We start from the raw sequence: 23,930 nt of genomic DNA, 5'->3' as shown, positions 1-23,930 counted from the left end.
AGGCAGCTTCTAGAATAAGTTGCATAGTCGGCACAACTTTGTGGGCCGAAGGGCCTATAATGTGCTGTAGATTTCTACCTTCTATGTTCTATGTTCTGACTCCAAGTGCTACAAGTCTGAAATACAAACAGTAAATACCAGCTCGTCAGGTGGCACTTATGGAGAGAGCAACAGAGTTCACACCTCAGGTAGAAAACTTTTCATTTGAACTGAGATGACTGATTGTAATATAAACTACAATAAATTAGCATTTAGTTTGCAAAAGATGTAGTGTTTTGCGACTGTCTGGGAGCCCAGACACCTCTGAATTTTCTTTCCATTTCTCTCCATGGCTCATCTCTGGCAGATTATAACCTTTAGAGACTATATCCCTCGTCTCATTGGTCCAGCAGCAATGGAGAGATTTCTCCTACAGTGGTTTTACAATGAATCCATTGATCCCGGAATAGCCAATGTTTTTGCCACTGCTTGTTTCCGGTAATCACACGTCACCATTCAGTCACTGGTCCATCGTTTCAATGAAAGCTACCAGGAACACCCACAATATCCAAACCTTTCCTTGCATAATTCTTTCTTCTCTCCCTGGAGAATTGTAGATCAGGGTAAGTAATACATCTCAAAAAATCACAGTATTTTAAATTTGCCACATAGTTTTGCACTTGTGCTTTGATTTGTTAGTTTAAAAATATGATATTCTGTTCAAACACTACACTTATTACAGCACGTCAAAGAATGTCAATATATATGAAACAGTTGAAGATGTTTTTTGTGGTGTGATGAACCCTACACAAATGCAAAATTTTTAATCACAGCATTGGTGAGTTAGCAAACTGACAACTAAGAGCCCGGTCCCAAATATAGATCAGGTTAATCAAAAAAGTTTTTGCTAGGTCTTGCATCCACAGTATGTTGATGTTGGGCTGCTTTATCGAATTCCCAGTAATATGATGCTTCAGTAAATAGCTACAAGGATTAGAAGAAATATAATTCCAATGAATTAGAATGGGTGATGGGGTGGAGATGCGTCTCCACCGAAGGAGGTGTAGGATGCTCCTTCCCATCACTAGCCTGCAGGTCACCCTTGGGCAAGATGTAGCACCTGTTTAGCCCCCAATCAGGGTCACACAAAGCCATGTGAGCAGATGCTGGATGGTCATATGATCAGCTGGTGCATATCACAAATCCTGGTTATGCGACCACTGACGCCAGGCAGAGGACCTCTAAAAAGTATTGATATTGGCTGGGATCACCCGTCTTGTGAAGACACTGCCTGGAAGAAGGCAATGGAAAACCACTTCTGCAGAAAAGTTTGTCAAGAACAAGAACAAGAACATATGACACAGCACATGATGATGATGTTCTTAACGGAGAGAGAAATCAAGCAATAACGATGGGAAAGTATAACACAAGCTTTATTCTAATTCTTATGAAAGTTGCAACAAAACTAGGTATTTGTTTTGAGATCAATGCAAAGGGAAAGTTTCATTTTACATCTAATCCCATTTGTGTTAAATCAGATAAAACAAATGAAACTTTATTGGTCAGTGCAAAGCTTGCCTTACAGATATTTAATGTAGTAGGTGTGAAGTGAAACAATAATCATTTAGTTATGGCACACAGAAACTCTGCACAAATGACATACATGCACTGTTCACATTCCGGCATGGTACACGTGCACAAAAGTATATCAAGCAGGGAGCATGTACACCTGGGGCCTTAGATAGCATGCTCATTCAAACATTGTACAGATATAATTACAATGCATGGACATGCACACACAATGCACCTACAGGAACTGCAGGTGAAAGGGCAAGCAGATACCACAGATATCCAGACACCAGACATACAATAGCCTCACATATGGACAGACAGCTATCATGCAAATAAGCAGAGAAATTCAATATACGTATGTATTAATCAAGGTATCATACATATAAATGTACGATTGGCCAAATGGCAAAAAAATCTAAAAAATTTTATGTAGCCACCCAAATACAATAGTTAAGTGCAGAAAGTTATGGAGGAAAGGATAGAAGACGAACATGGGCAAATGGGATTAGCTTAGATGGGCATCATGGTTGGCATGGATGAGCTGAGATGAATAATCTGTTTCCATGCTGCATCATTCTGTGACTCCATAAGCTCATGGCATGTAGGCAGTATACAAATATTATGCATATGTCAGTTCAACTTTATATCTGACAGAAGGCCCTGTTGCCAGCCACCTTACCTTTCAAACTATTCAAAACTATTGATTGAAATAAATTATTAGGATATGAATGTCATTTTGACACTGACAGTTTTGAGCTGTTGGGTTTTGCTGGCTGTGCTGTGAAAGGGGACGGTCTGAGATAAAATCATTAAAAAGGTTTAACCAAAAGATGGATGCCGATGGCTGTCTGTTGCTTTCTGGACTTCTTCAATGATGGATGGTAATGGTCAAAAATACACACACACAATATCGAGGAGAGGAAGTAGGAATTAATTTCCAGAAGGCCTATGATATAGTTGTTGCAGAAAATAAAAGCTCATGATGTTTGATGTTGGCATGAATAAAGTATAGTCTGGCGAACAAAAAACTGAATAGATGTAATTGGGTGCTTATCTGCTTGGCAAGATGTAATGAGTGGTGTGTCACAGGGAGCTGGGACCTTTGCTTCTTACAATTTTTAAGCATCTTGAATGAACACACCAAAGGTATGCTTGCAAAGATAGTTGATGACATAAAGGCATTTAGGAAGGTAAGTAACAAAAGATCATAGAGAGTTTACAAAAGGATTTGGCTGGGTTAAATAACTGGACAAAGATCTGGTAAACTTAATATAATATAAGAAGATAGTCTATTTTGACAAGGGAAAAAGCATTTTACCTAAATAGTGAGAAATTGTAAAGCTCTCAGATGTAGAAAGTTCTGGACACGACTCACATGCTATTGTGCAGGAAAGCAAGTGGTTAGATGATAATAGAATATTATTATTAATTTCTATGGAAATTGATTCCATACATAGGAAGGTTGTGCTTCCCTTTTAAAATATTTCAGATGAGACTACAACTAGCTTGCTATTGAATTTAAACAAGGATATTAATGCACGGGGAACAGGTTGTTAGATTGAAATCTGGGATTGGTGAGTTGGCTTACGAGGAAAGGAAAGACTGGCTTGACTCTGCCGAAGTTTATCAGAGTGAGAGGGGATGATTGAAACAACTGTGATCATGTTGAGTTTTGATAATGTGGGTATGGATCAGATGCTAAAAACACAAGAGATTCTGCAGATGCTGGAAATCCAGAGAAACACACACAAAATTATGGAAGGATTCAACAGATCAGGAAGGATCTATGGAGAAGAATAAACAGTCACTATTTTGTGCCGAGATGTTGATTGGTTATTCTTGTCCATGGATAAGATGTTTCTTTTTATTTGAGTATTTAGAATAAGGGCCATTGTTAAAAATAAAAGGGTCACATCTATAAGAGAGAAATGAACCAACAGCTTTCTTGTGAATCTTTGGAACTTTCTTCCTTAATGGGAGGTAGAATAATTGAGCACTTTTAGGCAAAGTTAGATATATTCTTGATAAACTTAGGGATGAAGGTGATCACAGATGGGTGGCAATGCTGAGCTGGGTGACAATCTCACTGAATCGTAAATTAGTTTATCATTTTCACATGTACCAAGGTGAGTGAAAAACTTTGGTTTTGCAAGCCACCCATACAAATCATTCCATTACAACAGTGCATTGGGGTAGGACAAGGAAAACAAGGGCTTCAAGAGCACAGAAACCAATGACAGCTTTTAACTTGTTCATATGTTCAGACACATTCTTTATTCTGTCAGGTGGGATTGAACCAATTCTTCGAGGATTACTGGCTAATCCAGCCAAAAGGCAGAAACCAAATCAGATGATAGTGGATGAACTGCGCCAACACTTGTTTGAGTTGACAAATCAGCTGCCACTGGACCTTGCCTCATTAAACTTGCAACGATCCAGGGACCATGGGCTCCCAGGTATTGCAAATTAGTAGAACTAGAAATCTGGCCTCACGGCAGCTTCATACACCGTACAGATATATGTGGATAATCATTTACTGTCACAACAGCTTTACAGCTCCAGTGACCCAGCAATCCTAACATCTGGCCCAGTCAGTGTGAAGTACTCACTCCCTTTCCCCTCACACTCACCTCCACATTTTCCCCATCTCCCCCCTACCCTCTCTCCTCTCCCCATCTCCCTCCTCTCCCTCTCCCTCTCTCATATGTGTTCATTGCGTAGACTCACTCATCTGCATGGACTCTCAACATACTGCATGACATTGAAAGTTAAACATGATTAATGTTCATTAGCATAATTAGAATACAATCTAAGCATGAAAAAATACAACGGAAAAATACAACAGAAAATACTGGAAACACTAAGTCAGGCAGTATCTGTGGAAAGAGTAAACAGAGTTAATATTTCAGATTGCAGACTCTGACAATGTTTCCCAGTTGTTGCCTGACATACTGACAGTACCCAGCACATGCTAAATTTATTTCAGATTTCCAGCATTTGCAATTTGTTGATGATCACTTACTAAGTACAGGCGTGAGTTTATATAGAGGAAGTGATGGAGTAAAAGTACCTGATCACCTTCTCGACACTGAAGCTGAAATAATGCTTCATGAGGTGCTGGGCTGAAAAACCTCTCTGAATGAACTTCTAGATAAGAACGGTTACATACCTTCATTATTCAGATAAAGAATTATGAACCCACACATGTACATTTCTACTATACCCTTATTGGAGGAAATGGTTGAGACAGGAACAATAACCAAATTTGAAAAGGCAGTTGGGCATGTACATGGATTGGAAAGGTTTAAAGTTCAAAGTACATCTATTGTCGAAGTATGTATACAATAAACAACTTCGAGATTCAATCCCTTATAGGCAGCTACAACACAAAGACACTCACTGTTACCCATCAAAACAAAAGTTCATCAAATGTGCAGAGAAAAAAATTGACCAAGCAATAAAAGTGAGGAAGTAGCATTCAGAGCTGAAGTTCACAAACGTGAGCCCACAGACACAAAGCCAGCAGCCAGTCAATTCAACAGCCCATGAACTGCAGGCCACAGCCTCAGTTCAAAGCAGAGATGAGTAAACCTTGCTGGGGAATGAGCTGAACCAGCCAGTCCTGCGCCCCCAGCCCCGACACCCCAACCTTCTGGCCCGGCACATAAATCATTGAGACCTTGGTTCATTCCTTGCTCTCGGACCAGGGCTCTGCCGCTTCAATATGTTCTCCAGCCTGTGCCTCAGCCCTGCTGCCTTAATTCAACTCATACTCAACCATTCCAATTTGATCCAGCATTTAAATCAAACCTTGCATCTTTCCTCGCTCTCGGGCACAGGCTCCACCTCAATCTGCCTTGCCTTCACTTGCCATGCCTTGGTTCTGCCACATTGAATGGCCTCCATGTCCTCTCTGGCAATCCCGAACTTTGGTTCATTCCCCATTATTGTGCCCAGGCCAAGCCTCCTCGATTCAGCCTGTACCCACCATGCCACAACTTCAGTTCACACTGCAAAAATGGCAGGTCGTACAGGAGGTTGAAAAGGTCAACTCCGAAAGGGAAGTTACAGGCTGTTGCATGCAGTGGCCATTTACCAGAAAAAGGTTTAGAGGGTTATGGACCAAACACTGACAAATGGCATTAGTTTAGATGGGGCACCTTGCTCCAATTGTGCCAAAAGATCTGTTCCTGTGCTGTATGACTTTATGGTTTTTGCAATGTTACCAAGACTTCCAGCAGAAAGATAAGACAGACATTTTTAACCCATTGAGATAGTATGATTTGTATTCCTTCACTGGTCCCTTTTCACTTTGAATATCAAGTGGCATAAAATCTAAAGCAATCTGGGGAAAGCCCGCAAGCCCGTAGCCAGACCTTGCTAGAGTTTCTTGTGGATTAATCATGGAAGTATTTGAAGAGGAAGAAAATAGTCTTTACTTAGTGGCTAATGGCAGAGGTGGGGAACTTATTGTTTTTTTTGCCATTTGTTTATTGTTCTGTTGCAGATTGTTGGACCTCTGACATCCTGTAAACTCTGTATAATTCATTGCTTTGTATTTTATTTCAAACACCAAATAATTTACATTAACATCACAGCTAATGCAAGCTTTGTACATCAGAATATATGGAAGAGTAGAGGACTATATCACCAGACCTCTCAAGTCAATTCCATCATTCAATAACACCATTCTAATCTTAACTCTGTACTCCCATCTATCTTCAGTACACTTTCATTCTAGACTTCCTATTGGATCACTGACAGGTGGTAAGGATGGGCTCCCTCACCTCTGCCCCTCTGCCTCGCTGCCTCTCAGCACAGGTGGCCCCCAGGTTTCTGTCCTGAGTCCCCTCCTCTACTCCCTTTACAAGCATGTCTGTGCTGCCACACACAGCTCCAATCTGCTGATCAAATTAGCAGATGACTTGACATTGATCGGCCTTATTTCTAGTGGTGATGAGACTGCCTACAGAGGAGAGGTTGACACCCTGACACAGCGGTGCCAGGATAACAACCTCTCCCTCAATGTCCAAAAAACAAAACAGCTGGTTGTGGATTACAGGAGGAACAGAGATAGGCTCACCCTGATCAACATCAATGGGATTGCAGTTGAGTGGGTGAGTAGTTTCAAGTTCCTTGGTATACATATCATTGAAGATCTCACTTGGACTGTAGACACCGGCTGTGTGGCAAAAAAAGAACAACAACATCTCTTCCGCCTCAGGCAGCTGAAGGAGTTTGGCATGATCCCCCAAATTCTCAAGGCCTTCTACAGGGGCACCATTGAGAGCATCCTGACTAGCTGTATCATCACGTGGTGTGGGAACTGCACAAATCTTGATCGCTGGGCACTGCAGAGAGTGGTACAGGCAGCCCAGTGCATCTGTGGATGTGAACTTCCCTCCATTGAGGACATTTACAGCTGCAGGTGTGTAAAGGAGACCTGGAAGATGATCGGGGATACCAGTCACCCCAACTATAAACTGTTTCAGCTGCTTCCAACTAACAAACTGTACTGCAGCATTAAAGCCAGGACCAACAGCCTATGGGACGGCTTCTTTCTACAAGTCATTAGACATTTAAATTCACATGTCTGTACATTGCAATGGAGTCATAACACAAAGATTTTTACTTCCAAACTTCGTGGGATGGGTGTAACATTTAAATAAACTCAAATCAATTCAATCCCCTTGCTTATGAAGAGGCTTCCTACTCTTATTTGAAGAAGAAAATTCTGAATACAATGGATTCGGGTTAATAGGACCATTGGTTAATCGGAGTAGCCACTTAGTTGGGACAATTCTAAAAGGACAAAAACTAATTGAGAAAATACCCAGGATTCCCTTCAGTTACTTGGGACACCATGCCACTTAAATGGGACAGGAGACTGTTGCCGAACAGTTTTTAGCTAGTGTTAGTCATGTACAAGGAAATAAGAAGGTGAATATGATTGCCATTTTAGGTTGAGATCCAGCTTGGACTTGATGGGCCGAATAGCCTTCCTCAATGCCATAAGTGAATACAAGAAAGTAATTGAAGGAGCCAGAGCCCTGGGTCTGATGCACACATAGAACATCAGCACATATAGAGGGATCAAGTGCCTAGAAATATGCTATGGTAAATCAACCTCAAAGTGAGTCACTCCAAAGTCTGGATCAAGTGGTGGTTCTGAGGAAAGTCAATGTAATAATGTGGGTCCATCTTGTCACTGCTTGTGGCAAGAATATTTGAAATGTGTTAATGATTTCAGGAAAAGATCAAATGAGGGAATTGTTTATTGGCTATCTGCATCACCTCTCCTGCAAAAAGTGCACATTTACATTTTATTCTATCTTGTTTTAAATCATTTTATCCTGCAGGCACCTTGGCAAATGAAAGATAATGCTTCAAAAGAATACATTGCTGAATAGGAATAACGGCAGCTCCAGTCTCCTTTCCCTTTGAACAACTATATCCCACGGAAACATCTGACCTCTCTTATGAGGGTTCAGTACAACTTCAATTTAACATTGCTGATGCAAATGGACTGAAATGATGAATTATATTAACAGACAGTAAAATTCTATGGTATATTAATGTTCTCACATGTACCAAGATAAGAATGGAACAAATCAGTTACTGTCAAATATACTAATTATATCTGATTATGCTTCTGGGATGTATTGTAACCCTGTTGTAGAATTAACCAATAAAGACACTAACTTCACTAATTATGTTAAATTTTTGAATTGACTAAGTGCTATCTGAATGGGTTACCTGGAATGGAGAAGGATGGGGTCAGAGTTGGGGGTCAGGAGTCAAAGATAGATTAAGGATAAGAGCAGGGCACGACAGGAGAACTTACACAATTCTGTAATTGCACAATAAAGCATGGAGACAACGATTAAAACAGAGGAATTAAATATTGCCATATCAGTTAATACCAGCAGTTCTGTAAAGGACTGCCAGACCACTATTAATCGGTTTTCTGTGGACAGCACTCCATCACATCCTCTGCCTAGCAGATACCATTTCAAAGCTAAATGGAACTCAAGTTTGTGCTGGGAAAAATGACCTGCAGAATTGCTTAAATACATTGTCATTTCCCTTAGCTAGATCAAGAAATCTTGATCCTGTCTTTCAACAGAATACCTAGCTTCTGTAGTCAGGGTGTTTGTGAGGCTTGTGCAGTTGAACGTTTGGTTGTTAGTGATCTCCCAGATATTGATGAAAGGGACAATGAAGAGACTTTGAAAGAAATGAGCAGCAGCAGAATGGACATCCTGGGTGCCACAGATTGCAAGGTAATTAGGCACCAGACTAGGGCCAATAAAAAAGTTAATTTTAGGCGGAGTGGCCGTTGTGTGAGTGGACCACTGTTAGAGTGGGGAGTTGAGGCTTTGGCAAGGAGAGGTGGAGGCTGTAGGCAGATTTCGGGTAATTCCTTTCTTTCTTATTGTACAGTTAGAGCATTGGGAATGCCTGCCAGGATAGTGGAATGCTCCTCTTGTCGGATGTGAGAAGTCAGGAAGACCTCCATTGTCCCTGACAACTATAGCTGGAGGGAATGCATCCTGCTGCATGTTAAGGAGTTGGAGCTGGAACTGGATGACCTCTGGATTATTAAAGAGGCTGAAGGACTGATTAACAGACAATACAGGAACGTAGTTAAACCTAAGGTGTAGGACACAAGTAACTGGGCGACCACCAGGAAGGGGAAAAGGGATAAGCAACCAATGCAGGTTACCCAGTGGTCATTCCCCTCCATAGCAGGTTTATTGCCTTGGATACTGTTGGAGGGGATGACCTACAGGAGGAAAGCCACAGCGGTCAGTTCTCTCATATTGAGTCTGGCTCTGTGTCTCAAAAGGGGGAAGAGGCAAGTTATAGTGATCATTGTATCATTGAATCCCCTATCACTACAGCTCACAGCTGCCAGGGTCAGGGACTTCTAGGTGACCCAAAGGTTGTAGTCCATGTTGGTACCAATGACATGGGTAGAAAGAGTGGCAATGTATTGCAGAGTGAGTTCAGCGAGTTAAGTTTTATACTAAAGGACAGGACCTCCAGTGTGGTGATCTCAGGATTACTACTCATGCCATGGGCTGGTGAAGCTAGAAGTAGAAAACTAATTCAGTTTTTACAAGTGACTAAAGGGATGAAGCAAGAGGGAAGGTTTCAGATTTTTGGATAATTGGCTCCTGTCCAGGAACTTGTATAGATGAGATGGTTTGCACCTGAACTGGAGTGGGGGGCCGGGACTAATGTCCTTGCAGGAAGGTTTGCTAGTACTGCGCTGGATGGGAGAGGGAGCTGAACTTACATTACAGGGAATAGAAACCAGAGCATCAGAACAGTTGTGGAGAAAAATGTTCTGAAGCTTACATAAAAAGTCAGAGATCAAAAGGTTGAGTGCAGTGGGACTAATGTTCTGAGTTGTGTATGTTTCAATGCAGGAAATATTGTAGGAAAAGCAGGTGAGCATAGAGCACAGATCAGCACATGGGGCTATGATATTGTAGCATTAGCAGGACTTAGTTGCAGGAGAGACAGGACTCTCAGTGCACTGTGGTTCTGTTGTTTTAGACATGATAGAGTGGGGGGAGTAAAGGGGAATGTTGGCATTATTAGCCAGGGAAAAAACATAACAGTGCTCAGAACAGATTGGAGAGACTGTCTGTTAAAGCTGTATGAGTGAAACTGAGTGATGCACCATCAATAACTGAGATGTAAAGGCAAGATATCGGCTTTTATTGACTGGAAGAAGGAACCAGCAGTGAGTGACCACCATACTACATCCTGGAGACTGAGAGGCCGGGCTCAGGCCTTGATCGCCTTTATACAGGGGTCTGTGGGAGGAGCCACAGGAGCAGTCATGGCTCATCCATGGCTAAGGACATCCAGGGTGTGTCCAGACAGGCACACGTAGTTCACCACACTGAGGAATATGAAATGGATGACCATATTAATGCCCACCTAATATTATAGACCGCCTAATAGTCATGGGATTTAGAGGAGCACATTTATAGAGAGATCACAGACAGTTGCAAGAAACCAAAAGGCTGTGATGGTAGGAGATTTTAACTGTCTGCATATTGACAGAGAATCTCATACTGTAAAAGCTGTGGATGGGATAGAGTTTGTCAAATGTGTTCAGAGAAGTTTCCTTAGTCAATATATAGATGTTCCAACTAAGGAGAGTGTGATACTAGACCTCCTATTAGGAATGGGACAGGGTAAGGAACACTTTGGATCTCGTGATCACAATGTCATTAGTTACAAGATAATTATGCGAAAGGATACGTCTGGTACACGGGCTGTGATTCTACATTGGAGAAAGGCTAATTTTGATGGTATCTGAAAAGATCTGGCAGGATTGGGACAGGTTATTTTCTGTGAAAGGTGTGCTTGGTAAGTGAGAGGCCTTCAAAAGTGAAATTTTGACGCTACAGAGTTTGTATATAACAGGTTTATCAAACCTTGGTTTTCAGAGATATTGAGACCCAGGTTAAGAAGAAAGAAGTGTGTAACAGGTATAGGCACAAATGAGGCATTTGAGGATTATAAGAAATGCAAGAGGACACAAAGGAATCTGAGAGCTAAAAGAAGGCATGAGATTTCTGCAGTAGATAAGGTGATGGAGAATCCCGAGGACTTCTACAGATATATTTAAGAGCAAGAAGAATGGCAAGAGACAAAATTGGTTCCCTGCAAGATCAGAGTGTTCATCTATGTATGGAGCCAAAAGAGAGGAGGGAGATCTTAAATGTCTTTACATAGGAGACAGAGACAGAGTCTATAGAAGTGAGGCAGGAGGCTATGGACGTGAGGCACAACAGCAGTGAGCTCATGGACCATATGCAGATTACAGAGCTGAAGCTATTTGCTATCATGAGGCAAATCAGGGTTGATAAATTCCCAGGGCCTGACAAGGTGTTCCCCTGAACCTTGTGGATGGTTAGTGTAGAAGGCAGAGATGTTTAAATGTCCTTAGCCATGGATGATGTATCGAAAGTTTGGAGGATAGCTTAATGATCTTTCATTGTTTAAGAAAGGCTCTAAGAATAAGTTTGGGAATTCATAGGCCAATGAGCCTGACATCAGTAGTGGGTCAGTTATTTAAAGGTAATCTGAGGGATCAGATATATGAATATTTGGATAGATGGGGACTGATTAGGGATAGTTAACATTACACTGAGCATGTGGGTCATGTCTAACCAATTATACAGTGTTTTTCAAGGATATTACCAGGAACTTTGATGAATATAAGGCGGTGGATGTTGTCTGCAAGGCCTTTCGCAGGGTCCTGCATGGGAGTTGGTCAAGAAGGTTCAGTTGCTTGGCATTCAGGATGAAGTTGTAAATGGATTAGGCGCTGGCTTTGTGGGAGAAGCCAGAGAGTGATAGTAAATAGTTGCCTCTCTAACCGAAGGCCTGCGACTAGTAGTGTGCTGCAGGGATTTGTGCTGGGAGCATTGTTGTTTATCATCCATATCATCAATCTGGATGATAATGTGGCAAACTGGGTCAGCACATTTGCAGTTAACACCAAGATTGGGAGAGCCGTGGACAGGGAGGAAGACTATCAAAGACTATCCAGACCACCTGGTAAAATGGGCTGAAAAATGGCAGATGGAATTTAATGCAGACAATTGTGAGGTGTTGCATTTTGGGAGGAGAAACCAGGGTAGGACTTGCATGGAGAGTGGTAGGGCACTGATGTGAGTGGTAGAACAGAGGAATCTGTGAATACAGATCCATAATTCCTTGAAAGTGATGTCACAGATTGATTAGGTCATAAAGCAAACTTTTGACACATTGGCCTTCATAAATTAAAGTACTGAGTACAAAAGTTGGGGTGTTATGTTGAGGTTGTACAAGACATTGTTGAGGCCTAATGTAGAGGATTGTATGCAATTCCATTCAGCAACCTAGAGGAAACATATCAATAAGATTGAAATAGCGCAGAGAAAATTTACAAAGATGTTGTCAGGACATGAGTTATAGAGAAAGGTTGTAAAGGATACGACTTTATTCTCTAGAGCATAGGAGAACAAGGGGAGATTTGACAGATGTATACAAAGTTATGAAGGGTATAGATAGGGTAAATGCAAGCAGGCTTTTTCCTGAGGTTGGGTGAAACTGGAATGGTCATGGATTAAGGACGAAAGGCGAAATAGTTAAAGGGAACATGAGGTGGAACTTCATTCAGAGGGTGGTGAGAGTATGGAACAAATTGTCAGCAGAAGTGGTGGATGTGTGCTCAATTTCAATTTGGCCAATGGTATTTGACTTCCAGACTTACAATCAACTTTCAGGCTTCAATCTTTGGTCTCGACCCCTGACCTAGCCAGTGATGGGATCCCAAACTCTGGGCTCGTCAGACAATTGTGTAATCATCAGTGTTCCCTGTTGCTGACCTTAAGGTGAAGCAACTGAAGATGGCTGAGCCTAAATTCACTGTCATACAATGTGTTCCAGGGCTGGGATGACCACCCTTCATCAAATATACTATTTTGTATGAGGTATGACTCCAAACAGCGGAGAGTTTTCTTCTGTTGCTCATTAAGCTGAATTGTAGCAGGGTACTTTTGCACCAGAGAATGTCACATTTTAACTCAAAAGGGCAATCACCCTCACCTCACCTTCGGAATTCACTTCTTTAGTCCATGTTGGGATCAGGACTGAGATGATGTCTGGATCTCAGTAGTCTGGTGAAACCTAAAATGGGCATCAGAGAGCAAGCTATTTATGACTGCAATATTGTTGATACCTTTCATCAATTTGCTGATGATAGAAGGCCAATTGTTTGGGGATGGCATTATTCTGCAATGAATTGTAATTGTTGTTTCTGTTGAGCAGGTTTCCAGATGTGGGATGATCTGTTTTTGTGGAACTTGTATGTTAGTGTTAAATAAAATTAAAATTCCATTTGTGCGGTGACGCACTCAGATATCTTCCAAACATTGATACTAAATTTGAAAAGGTTTCCGCATTGATTCAAAGACAATAAAAGTGATCTTTCATAATCTATATAGCACAATTTCTTAGAAACACAAGCAATGGTTTTGACTTCCATTGAAGAAGTTTTATTGTAAATATTGTGTTAACATTTCCACTGAGGCAAATAGAATTTAATCCTAGCCTTTGCTATTCACAAGGTGTCACATTCCCTTTCAGATCTTCTCAGGAAATTTTCAGGAGAGGCATCTTAAACTTTGTGAACTCTAGAAAGGAATGTGAAGGAGGAAGCTGCTTCATCTATCAGAAGGAGTAAAAAGTAATCTCTGTCACGAAACAACATTTCACTCAGGACATAATTCAGCACTATACTGTTAGTTTATTTTGCAGCTTCTACAGACAAAGATAGTCAGCACTGAATCTCATTGTCATGTCTAGAAAGGCAAAGCATTAGGTTAGAACATTATTGACACAAAGTAACAGGAGTTTAATCTATGGAATACAAGATATGTTCACATACATTAGACAGCAACAGCTAATATTCAGTTGAACTTATGATGAAGGTAAGTGAAGCACACAAATCCCACCGAGCTAGTTCTCACAGAGAAAGTAGGAATTTCATTGGTTGAAGAAGCAGGCGCAGGAGAACGGAATTCAGCTTTTATTTAGAAAGGTGTTAACACTGGGCAGATTGATTTGATCAACTGAAAATGTTGTATCTCTGATTCTGTAGAAGTCCATTGTACATGAGCTCCAAATCCTCCTCTGTGGTACTCTAACTGAGTTTGATGTCTGAACAAACACAAAATACCTCTTTTTTTGAACAGTGTTCTTGGTGATCATGAGGGTTGGATGAATTAATTTCCTGTAGGATAAAGCCAGCTTCAGAGAAGATACTCTGCAGTGGTACTGGAGATGTTTGGAATCAGGCTGGTGGAAGAAGCAGAACAGAATCTCTGATTTTGGACCTTTTAAAGAAGCGAGATTACATGAAACATCTGACTAGCATGCTTGATAAAGCTAAAAACAATGCCTTGGGATCAACATAATTATATATTACCCTGGCTTGGACAGTCTCTTCAACATTACTGAAGGAAAATCATGAGATTGAATCCTACTATAGTTGGGAGATCAACAGCACATTATGGATGGTTGTGGTTCTCGAAAGAAGAAACATTCAGTTCAAGCAGCTACGGTAGATAATGGTGACCACCTAGTCAGTGTTGCTGACATTGCTGGTTCAAATGAACATAAAATACTAGAGCTGGAACCAAAGGATTTTGAACACATGGCATTGCTAATGATCAACATTTTACAGAGGGAACATAGGAAGTCTTTCTTGATAAACACTCTTCCTGCACCTTCACAGACAGCAAGCAGTAGCTGTGTTTATATTTTCAATATTTACATGTCACATCCATCCAGAAATCCTCAGCTTTAATCCAGAGTCCATCGCCCTTATTGCATTTCCGCAGGCTGAAAACATTTGGCCTTAGACTGCAGCCCAAAGACCTTCTTCTAAACCATTGACAAAATCTATATTCTTTTTCAATTCTGCTGACTTAGGTTCACATTCACCTTCCTCTGTAACCCTATCTAAACTTCCAGGCAGTTCTGTAAATTAATTTTAATATGTCATAGTTTATGCCCTTCAAATTTGGTACATACTAAAGAATCAACTTGTTAAATTAGAATATTTTACAGAATGCTCTGAATATTAACAGTGATAGTAATAAATACGAACAAGAGAAAATCTGCAGATGCTAGAAATCCAAGCAACATGCACAAATTGCTGGAGGAACTCAGCAGGCCAGGCAACATCTGTTGTAAAGAGTAGAGTTGACATTTCAGGCCGAGACCTTTCATGAGGACGGGAGAAAAGAAGATGAGGGGTCAGAGTTAGAAGGTGGGAGGAGAGAAGGAAGAAACACAAGGTGATAGGTGGAACTGAGGATGAGGGAGGGAGGGGGTGAAGTAAAGAGATGGGAAATTGAGTGGTGAAAGAGATACAGGGCTAGAGAAGGGGGAATCTGATAGGAAAGGATAGAAGGTCATGGAAGAAAGAAAAGGGGGAGGAGCACAGAGGGAAATAATATGCAGGTAAGGGGATGAGGTGAGAGAGGGAAATGGGAATGGGGAATGGTGTTGTGGGGGGGGGGGGTATTACCAGAAATTCGGGAAATCGATGTTCATGCCATCAGGCTGGAGTCTACCCAGATGGAATATAAGGCGTTGCTCCTCCAATCTGAGTCTGGCCTTATTGTGACAGTAGGGGAGGCAATGGACTGACATGTTGGAATGGAAATTGGAAGCGGAATTAAAATGAGCGGCCACTGGGAGATCCCACTTTTTCAGGCAGAAGGAGCTTAGGTGCTTGGCAAAAACAGTCTCCCAATCTACGTTGGGTCTCACTGATATACAGGAGGCCACACTGGGAGCATCGGATACAGCAGATGGCCCCAACAGGCTCACAGGTGAAGTGTCGCATTACCTAGAAGGACTGTTTGAGACCCTGAACGGTAAATTAATAAATAATTTATTTTCAGCATTGTCTGTAGTATTCAATTGAAGTCCTGAAGTTACTTTGCAAATGCTAGAAAAGAGTAAGGTACTAGGCTTAGGTTTCAGGATGTTTTAATAAAGTACAGGTAGAGTCCAAGCAGTAGAGTACAAATATGCATTACACAGACATACTTGGAATTTAACAGCATATCAGAACATTAAAGTGGAGAAGTCCCCAGAGCCTGATGAGATTTGTTCCAGGTCATTGAGAGTAGATTGTTGAGATCTTGACAAAGATCTTTGTATTCTCGCTGGCCATAGGCAAGGTACCAGAGAACTGGAGAGTAGCCTATCTGTTTTTATCATTTAAAAAGGATAATAGGAAATTATAGGGGGATGATTCTCACTTCATGGTAGGGAAGCTATTGGAAAGGAACTTCAGAGATAGCATTTACTCATATCAAAAAAAGCATTGTGATTATTAGTAATAGACAACATTGTTTTTATTTTGAGAAGGTGACAAATGTGATTGATGAGAGCAGGATAGTGGATATAATCTGCATGGGCCATAGTAAAGCATTTGACAAGGTTCCTCATGTAGGGTGATCCAAAAGATTAAGATACACAGGATTTATGGTGAGTTGGCGGTAGAAGACCGGGAAAGTGGCTGGGTGGTGGGGGGGGGGGGGGGGGGTGTTAATCTGACTGAAGGTCCATAACCATTGGTGCTGGGATCTATTCATTTATGATACATATAAATTATTTTCATGAAAAGTGTAGGAGGGTTGATAAGTGTATCTGCACCAACACAAAAAAATGGCTGTGGTAATGCGAAAGGTTGACTGAGGATTCAGCAGCGTATGAATAGATTAGAAATGTGAGCAGAGAAATGGAAAATGGAGTCGGGCTACTGAGAAACGTTGCATTTTGGGAGATCAAATGCAAGAGAATACCATAATAACAACATTAAAGAGGCATTTAGCCAGATGGAGGGACAAGGTGCAGGTAAATGGAATTAGTTTGATTTGGCTTCACAGGCAGCATGTGGATCTTCGCTGAAGGGTCTGTCCCTTTGCCTGTTGTATGTTCTATCATGCCTGGTTCAGAACTGAATCTTCATAATTTAACAATGTACAATGCTTGTGGGAATCTAACTGTGTATACTAGAGAATATCCTCCAGGGGGACTGCAACCTTGTCATGGTTTGGAAGCTTGTATAACTCAATAACCTGGAGAGCTTTGTTGGCTGGAGTCAGGGTTTTGTGCTTTGGCTCTTGGTAGGGTCACCATGGCAAACAGGTCAAAGGGTAGAGGCCAGACTAAGAGTGACCCTCTGGTCCTCCAAGTATAGGGGTTAAGCTCAGTGCTAACAAACCTGACTGGTAAAACTAGACTGTTATGGAAACAACAAAGAAGAATCCTTCTACATCAGAATGTGACAGTATTCCTGAGTCTCTACCTGGGGCTTGAATGTTTGACAGAAGTGAAAACCAAGAGGAAGCTACTGGCATGATGGAGGAAACCCTGAACGTAATTAGAGATGAGGGACCTTCATTGCTGTCCTGAACACCAATGGTGTAACGGCCAATAGGTAACTAAATATTTCAGAGCTGTAGTCTGTATACATACTTTGATACCAAAATGAACCTTTGGAAAAAGTGAATAAGAAGTAATACATTGTAAATCAGAGAATACAAATCAAACTGTTGCGTTCCTGAATGGAAAGTTAATCTTGTGTAAGTGTGCAAACTGAATCTGTTTTAGAATGGTGTTCTCTGTACACCAATACACTAGTGAATTTGGTTTTGACATATTCTAACAGAGGAGTATAGTGCTATAATGGCATCTGGTCCGAGCTTTAGACACTGAATTAGAGACACAAGCTTTTTTTCCCTCACCAAAGAGGCCATGGAATTTAAATGTAGGTAATTAAATAAATCTAGAATTTAAAAAAACAGAAATATTAATTGTGCAACTAACATTTTGTTGCAGAAACACATCTGGTTCTATAACGCTCTTCAAGGAAGAAATCCTGCCATGCTTATCCCATCTGTCTACATGCAAGTCAAGACCCAGCAATGTGTTTGATTCTTAACTGCATACTCAAAGACAATAAATAACAGCCTTTTCCATATCCTGGGAACGTCTAAACATGTTTGAAGTCTCTATTGATACAAGCTTTAGTGGTTTAAAAAATTACAAATTTTAAAATACATGAAATTGTAATCGTTTTTGGGTGTACTATTAAAAGTAAGGTCCATAATCAATCTGAAACTCACTTTCTGCTCAATACTTTGCTGAACACTTTGGACTTCCATCCTTAAACTAATTCCGTTTTCTAGTCTCTCCTATTTAACTTGCTCTATATCTGTGACTGAGCAATGCATGAAGAATTTTCCAAACATCCATATGCCTTGACATATTTTATTACCCAAGAAGAAATCTGATTATTGACTGGTGGGGCCACTAAATTTCTCACTTCATTCAATACTAATTAACATAATAAAAATTAAATCAGCCAAAGCTTGCTCTAACTGATTTCATTATAGGCTTCAAAGTGTGCACACAATTTAGGAAGATCTATGGACGGTTTACATTTAAACTCATTGTTCAAATGTGTTTTCTTCCCCATTGGATTTTGGCTCTTACCTGTACAAGTAGGTGGTGCGGAATTCCAGAGTCCATTACTCAGGCATGTTATTGTGTCCTCTCCTATCAGTTTCAATCCAGAACGGCAGGTGTATCTGACTGATGATCCACAGACTGAGAAAAAGGCATGGCAGACTAGAGGGATGGGTCCACAGGTTGCTATTAAAAAAAAAGGAACCAAAACTGTCATTAAAGGGAGTTTTAGAGTTACAGGGAATATCTGAGGAAAACTTTTGTCAAATTGTAAGCTGTGTCCACATAGTGTCATATTGAACCGATGCAGCCATAAGTAACCTTAAATAATTTGTAGCTCATTTCTTTAACCATCTTTAAGACTTACTGAAATAAAATAGTTGACTCTTGCAGTCTGGGTAGTAATTCTGAAACATGGGATTAGGTGATTGTCAGTTCAAAGAGAAGAAAGGCAGACATTGATAACAAATTTCAGTGTTCAGTGCCTTATAACTGAGAGAAAATATGTGTGAAGATTAGTGCTTCTGACATAATAGAAGGGTCACGACCTGCTCAGCAGCTGCTATCTCTGCAGTCCTCCATCCTTCTGAGACATAGGTAAACCACAGTAGGTGCTTCAAAGCACTTGAAAAATATTACCAATACTGCAAAATCCTTCAAATCAATTGTCAGGCCATGTGAACCAAGGTTTGTGTCTTCTATGTGCTCAACACCCTTGACACTTAGGTCCTAATTAAGCTCGGTGACTGACTCGCACATGTTGCATTGTTTGGTTGCTCCTGAAATACATTTTATTTCAAGTTCTAATATTGCAAAGATTATGAAGTACACAGAAGGAATGATTTAAATGTGTTCCCATATCTTCCTTGAATGAGTGTGACATTGTCTTGGCCTATGACTAGAAAGGAGAAGGAGCATTCTGGATAGTACTCAGAACCTCAAGGCCCTTCACTAAGAACATACAGTATTTAGCATTCAGCATAGATGGCCGAAGCAGTTCACCATCTCCCAGTCACACCTCCCGCTCACTCTATAAGATATTTGCTGCACCACAGAGTGAGTGGGAGAGTGACTAAGCAAAAAAGCCTCATCAGTGACTTCAGAACACAGGGCATAAGAGTAGATATCTATAGTCCCCGAGGGGGCAAAATGATGAAAAAGCAGACAAGTAAAATTGTTTTGTGGCCCTTGAATGAATAACCTTAGACTTGAGAGGATCTTTACATATAGAGTGAAAGAGGAACAGAATTAAAGTCAAATGGAATAGAGATTTTATAGAGTAGTTTAAAATGTCGAAGTTCTGGACAACATCCTTGAATCTGAATAATTTAACTGAGTTTTCCAGTGTTTATTTGATGGTATTTGAAGTACTTAAGTTAAATATCAATCAATTCATTTTCTTGGAAGTGATCTAGAATGCATAGAATATTTTAAATGTTAGAAATAAGGCTTCTGAGAGGTGTGTAAATATTAAAGTTGAACAAATAAGCTCAACAAAGTGCAGAAGATTACCAAAATAAATAATTGGATGGATAAACAAAAACTTGGTCATAGAGAGAGCTTTAAAGGAGTGTTTGCAGCAAAAACAAGAGGACAATTAGGGAAGCAATTTTAAAGCTAAATCAATGGTAGTGCTTACAAAATTGGTGATAATCAAGAGGCACGAATTATAATTTACTTCAAAGGTAATTGTCAAATATTTTAGGGATACAATAATTTGTTTAGTTTTTGGGCAAAAATGACTTTGTTTGCTTCGAATTCCTGTTTGGAATTGCTGCCTATGGTCACTACACAACTGCAAGTACCCTGGGCTGGTGTAGTAGGCCATTCATATTGGTCTACTGTATGCTGCTGCAGTCTAGTGTTATGGACCAGACGATAGATGGGCCTTGAATAGAATATTGAGAAAGTCTTGTCATTGAGAGAATATAATGCTGGTGGTGTGCCTTGCCTTCATAATAAAGTACGTTTAAAAAGTTTATCAAGTCAAGTCAAGTAACTTTTTATCTCCTTCTACCTTGTAGTATTTTTTCCTACAATCCCCATTTAAGTCAATGCCTTAAGGTCTGACCTGGCCTGGAATCTGTGTGAAGTACTTGAACCAACACAACACTGGGCCTGCCATTGGACTCCAGTGGCTCAACAAACTGACAGAATAATCACGGCAAATCGTTCCGCAAACCCTAGGCACGGTGCACATGCAGTTGTAAATCAGGGTAAACAAGAGTTCCACAAAGAGTATGATTCAAACCAATAAATCCAAACATCTAAACTAAGTGAAGGCTTAGTAGGGCCATACCATTAAACCGTTCTTTCCAGGCACTCAGATTTATCCGTGGTATGCGATTACATCTCTCATATGAATTTGGGTTTGCTTTGAATGCAAATACATCCCTTGGAAGTTTCTCAATGCCGGTGTTATCACAGATGGCGGCAGCTAATGAGACATGTTGAAGAGCCTGCCGTTGGTTAGCAGTAAAAACTCCTTCATTTTCCCACCAGAATCTGAAACACAAAGAAATAGGGGAAAGAATATTAGGAAGGATAAGAATATTTAGACCAATTTATGGAATCCCAACGAAACTGATTTCTGTTTGCATGGAATCTTATCAACTGTGTCTGTCTATGTAACACAACCGAGCAATAGTACTCATATAAGTAAAACTTTAGAGACGTTATTGAGATACCAGAGAAAATATCAAATTCTTTCTCTACTGGTGGACATTAAACACTGGTCTTCACTGTCCCCTCAAAGGAAACTGGTGCAGGGACACAACAGGTATCTACGGAGGAAAAATAAATATATTGTGTGTAGACATGATGATAGAACATCTTATGGTTAAAATATTCCAAAATATCCAGTCATCATGCTACAAATTTTCAGAAGCTGTGGGGCAACATCGAACTTAATTGAAACTGGGTGTAGGCTTCATGACAGATGGTCTTCCAACTACCTATGACTGAAGGGATGGGATGATAGGAGGAAAAAATCCTAGAGTCACTTCATGTGCTCCAGCTGTCAGATAGGACTGAAATAGAATCAATGGAGACATAGAAAGTCAAAATAACTGCAAATGATGGAAATCTGAAATAAAAATAGTAAAATCACTGAAATACTCAACAGAACGGGCAGCATCTGTGGAGAAAGAAACAGAGATAATGTTTCAGGTCAAAGATTTTTCATCATAAAATAAATCAAAGTTTTGTAATTAATCAGTTGTGATGAAAAGTCATTAATCCGAAGCGCGAACTCCATTCATGTTACTTAACCTGCTGACTATTTACAGCATGTTCCATTTTTTTTTTGGTGTAGATACGTTTATTCTGCCTCTTCAAAAACCAATGAAATTACGTCTATTGGTGACTCCGAGCTCCTCTCCAGGCTTGAGCCTCTCTCAGAATGCTTGGGAATAAAATTTAACAGTAATTGTTTAAAGCAACTCCTCAATGCAACTTTCAGATTTGAAAGGGACCAGGAATGGAAAGAGATCTGGCATTTTTCTCAGTTTAACAAGTTTCTGTTTGTATTTCTGGCATCCTCTGTAGGGTCTGTCACAACATAAACACCACAAGGCTTGTGACTTGAATATCAAATGATAGTTGGATAGTCTCATCAAATGAGACTCAGGTGGAGTTGGATATTGATTCTGGAGGCCAAATATGAGTCTGTTTGAAAATGACAGTGTTTATGATAATCGGAAGTTATTTGTGGTGAAGGTTGAAATGCCAGTGATAGAGGCGAGGGTGCCAGTCTTACTAACTTCTTTCCTATTTTTTCACTAATAGTTAAGATGCAAAATTTCATATTCTTGAAGGGTGAAATATTCCATATGCATGCTTGGAGAGTGGTATAGAACTGTTGAAGAAAATACATTGTAAAAGGAAACCGCTAGCAAAATGATACTACAACAAAAGGGCTGCATATTCAGAAGAAACTTAGGAAGTTTCAGAATGAAAACTAAGGTATAAGAATGTTGAAACAGCAAGAAATAGTTTAACAGAAGCAATAAAGCAGGAAGAGAGTTCTTATATACCTCAGTGTCAGCTACTAAACTGGTATGAACTGATACAAGAGAACAGGAGAAGGGCATTCAGCTTTCTGAGGCTGTTCCATCTCTCAATAAGATCATAGCTGATTTTCTAACTCAATATTTTCCTGATCTTTCCCCATATACTTTGATTTTTCTTATATTTATAAATTTACTGGTCTCAGTTTTGAATGCATTTGATAATTATGCCTGAGGTAGGGAATACAAAAGATTCACTATTCTTTGAGTAAAGTGACTTCAAGTTCTTTATTTGTCAAAGGCATGCACACACAGTGTATAAATACCATAAAAAATATTTTTTTTGCATTTTCTGCACAGCACATTTCAAACAAGATGTATAATTAACATGATCTTAAACTAATGTAAATTATATCTAACTTACATGACAAACTACACAGAAGAACGTTAGCACAAGCTGGTAAGAGAGGGAAAGAAAAGTAATCCAAAGTAGTGTTTGGGTTTTTCAGGTCATTTCAGGAATCTGATGTCAATGGGGAATAAACTGTTGTTGAACCTTAAGTGTGGGTTATTAGGCTTCTGCACTGCCTACTTGATGACATTTTGGAGAAGGGTGCATGGTCCAGTTGCTAGGGGTCGTGGACAATGCTCTTTATTTCAATCCAAACGTGGCTGACTTATTTTGTGAATGTGGTCAGGTGAAACATCCTCCTCATATCTGCAATGACTATGAAATTTCTCTATGTTTCAATGAGATCATTACTCATTCTTTTAGATTATAAAGAGTAGATGCCTAGCTTACACAAATCCACTCAAATCACTGGATTAGGTTAGAAACATAGTAACGTAGAAAACCTATAGCACGATACAGGCACTTCGGCCCATAAAGCTGTGCCAAACTGTAAGGGTCCAGTCTGGAGCCTGCCTTCCGGGTCTTGCTCCAGTTCACAGACTCCGGACTCCGGGCCTTGCAGCCAGCCCTCCTGTCACCCAGAGCCATTGGATCATCCTGGCTTAAGGAGATACACCTGTCACCTATTAGGGGGCAGGTGTTTATAAGGGGCTCGGGGACGGAGCCTTGTTGGGTGGTTGTCCTGCTCTGTACCTAGTCAGCCGGCTCTGAACTGGTTGCTGCCCTGTTCTGTCTTGTTGTCCTGCTTCTCTTGTGTGCACTGGTCCTGCTGTTCCGCCATATTTGCCTTGCCTGTGCTGTCACGCTGTCGGTTGCCTTTCCTAATTTACTGGTGTATCACGGTAGTTCTGCTGCTCGCCCTGGACCCAGCACCTTTCTGTTCCCTCGCCTCCATC

General features: G+C 40.5%; 1 protein-coding gene and 1 pseudogene across 1 annotated transcript in view; one reads left to right on the top strand and one right to left on the bottom strand.

The window, feature by feature from the left end:
- The window catches only part of LOC132395201 (myeloperoxidase-like), a 40,002-nt pseudogene extending 33,918 nt beyond the window's left edge, over positions 1-6,084 (top strand).
- A 7,573-nt stretch (positions 6,085-13,657) lies between these two features.
- LOC132395094 (eosinophil peroxidase-like) overlaps positions 13,658-23,930 on the bottom strand; it is a 76,253-nt gene continuing 65,980 nt past the window's right edge. Inside the window, exons 13-15 of the mRNA XM_059971400.1 lie at positions 20,915-21,120; positions 18,643-18,801; positions 13,658-14,421 (exon numbers count right to left, since the gene is read on the bottom strand). Coding sequence (XP_059827383.1) covers positions 14,417-14,421; positions 18,643-18,801; positions 20,915-21,120 — 370 coding nt within the window. The 3' untranslated portion in view covers positions 13,658-14,416. The remainder of the gene's footprint in view (positions 14,422-18,642; positions 18,802-20,914; positions 21,121-23,930) is intronic.

The sequence above is a fragment of the Hypanus sabinus genome, chromosome 6 (genome assembly GCF_030144855.1).
Source record: "Hypanus sabinus isolate sHypSab1 chromosome 6, sHypSab1.hap1, whole genome shotgun sequence".
Lineage (NCBI taxonomy): Eukaryota > Metazoa > Chordata > Chondrichthyes > Myliobatiformes > Dasyatidae > Hypanus > Hypanus sabinus.
This window is presented reverse-complemented; position numbering and strand designations above follow the sequence as displayed.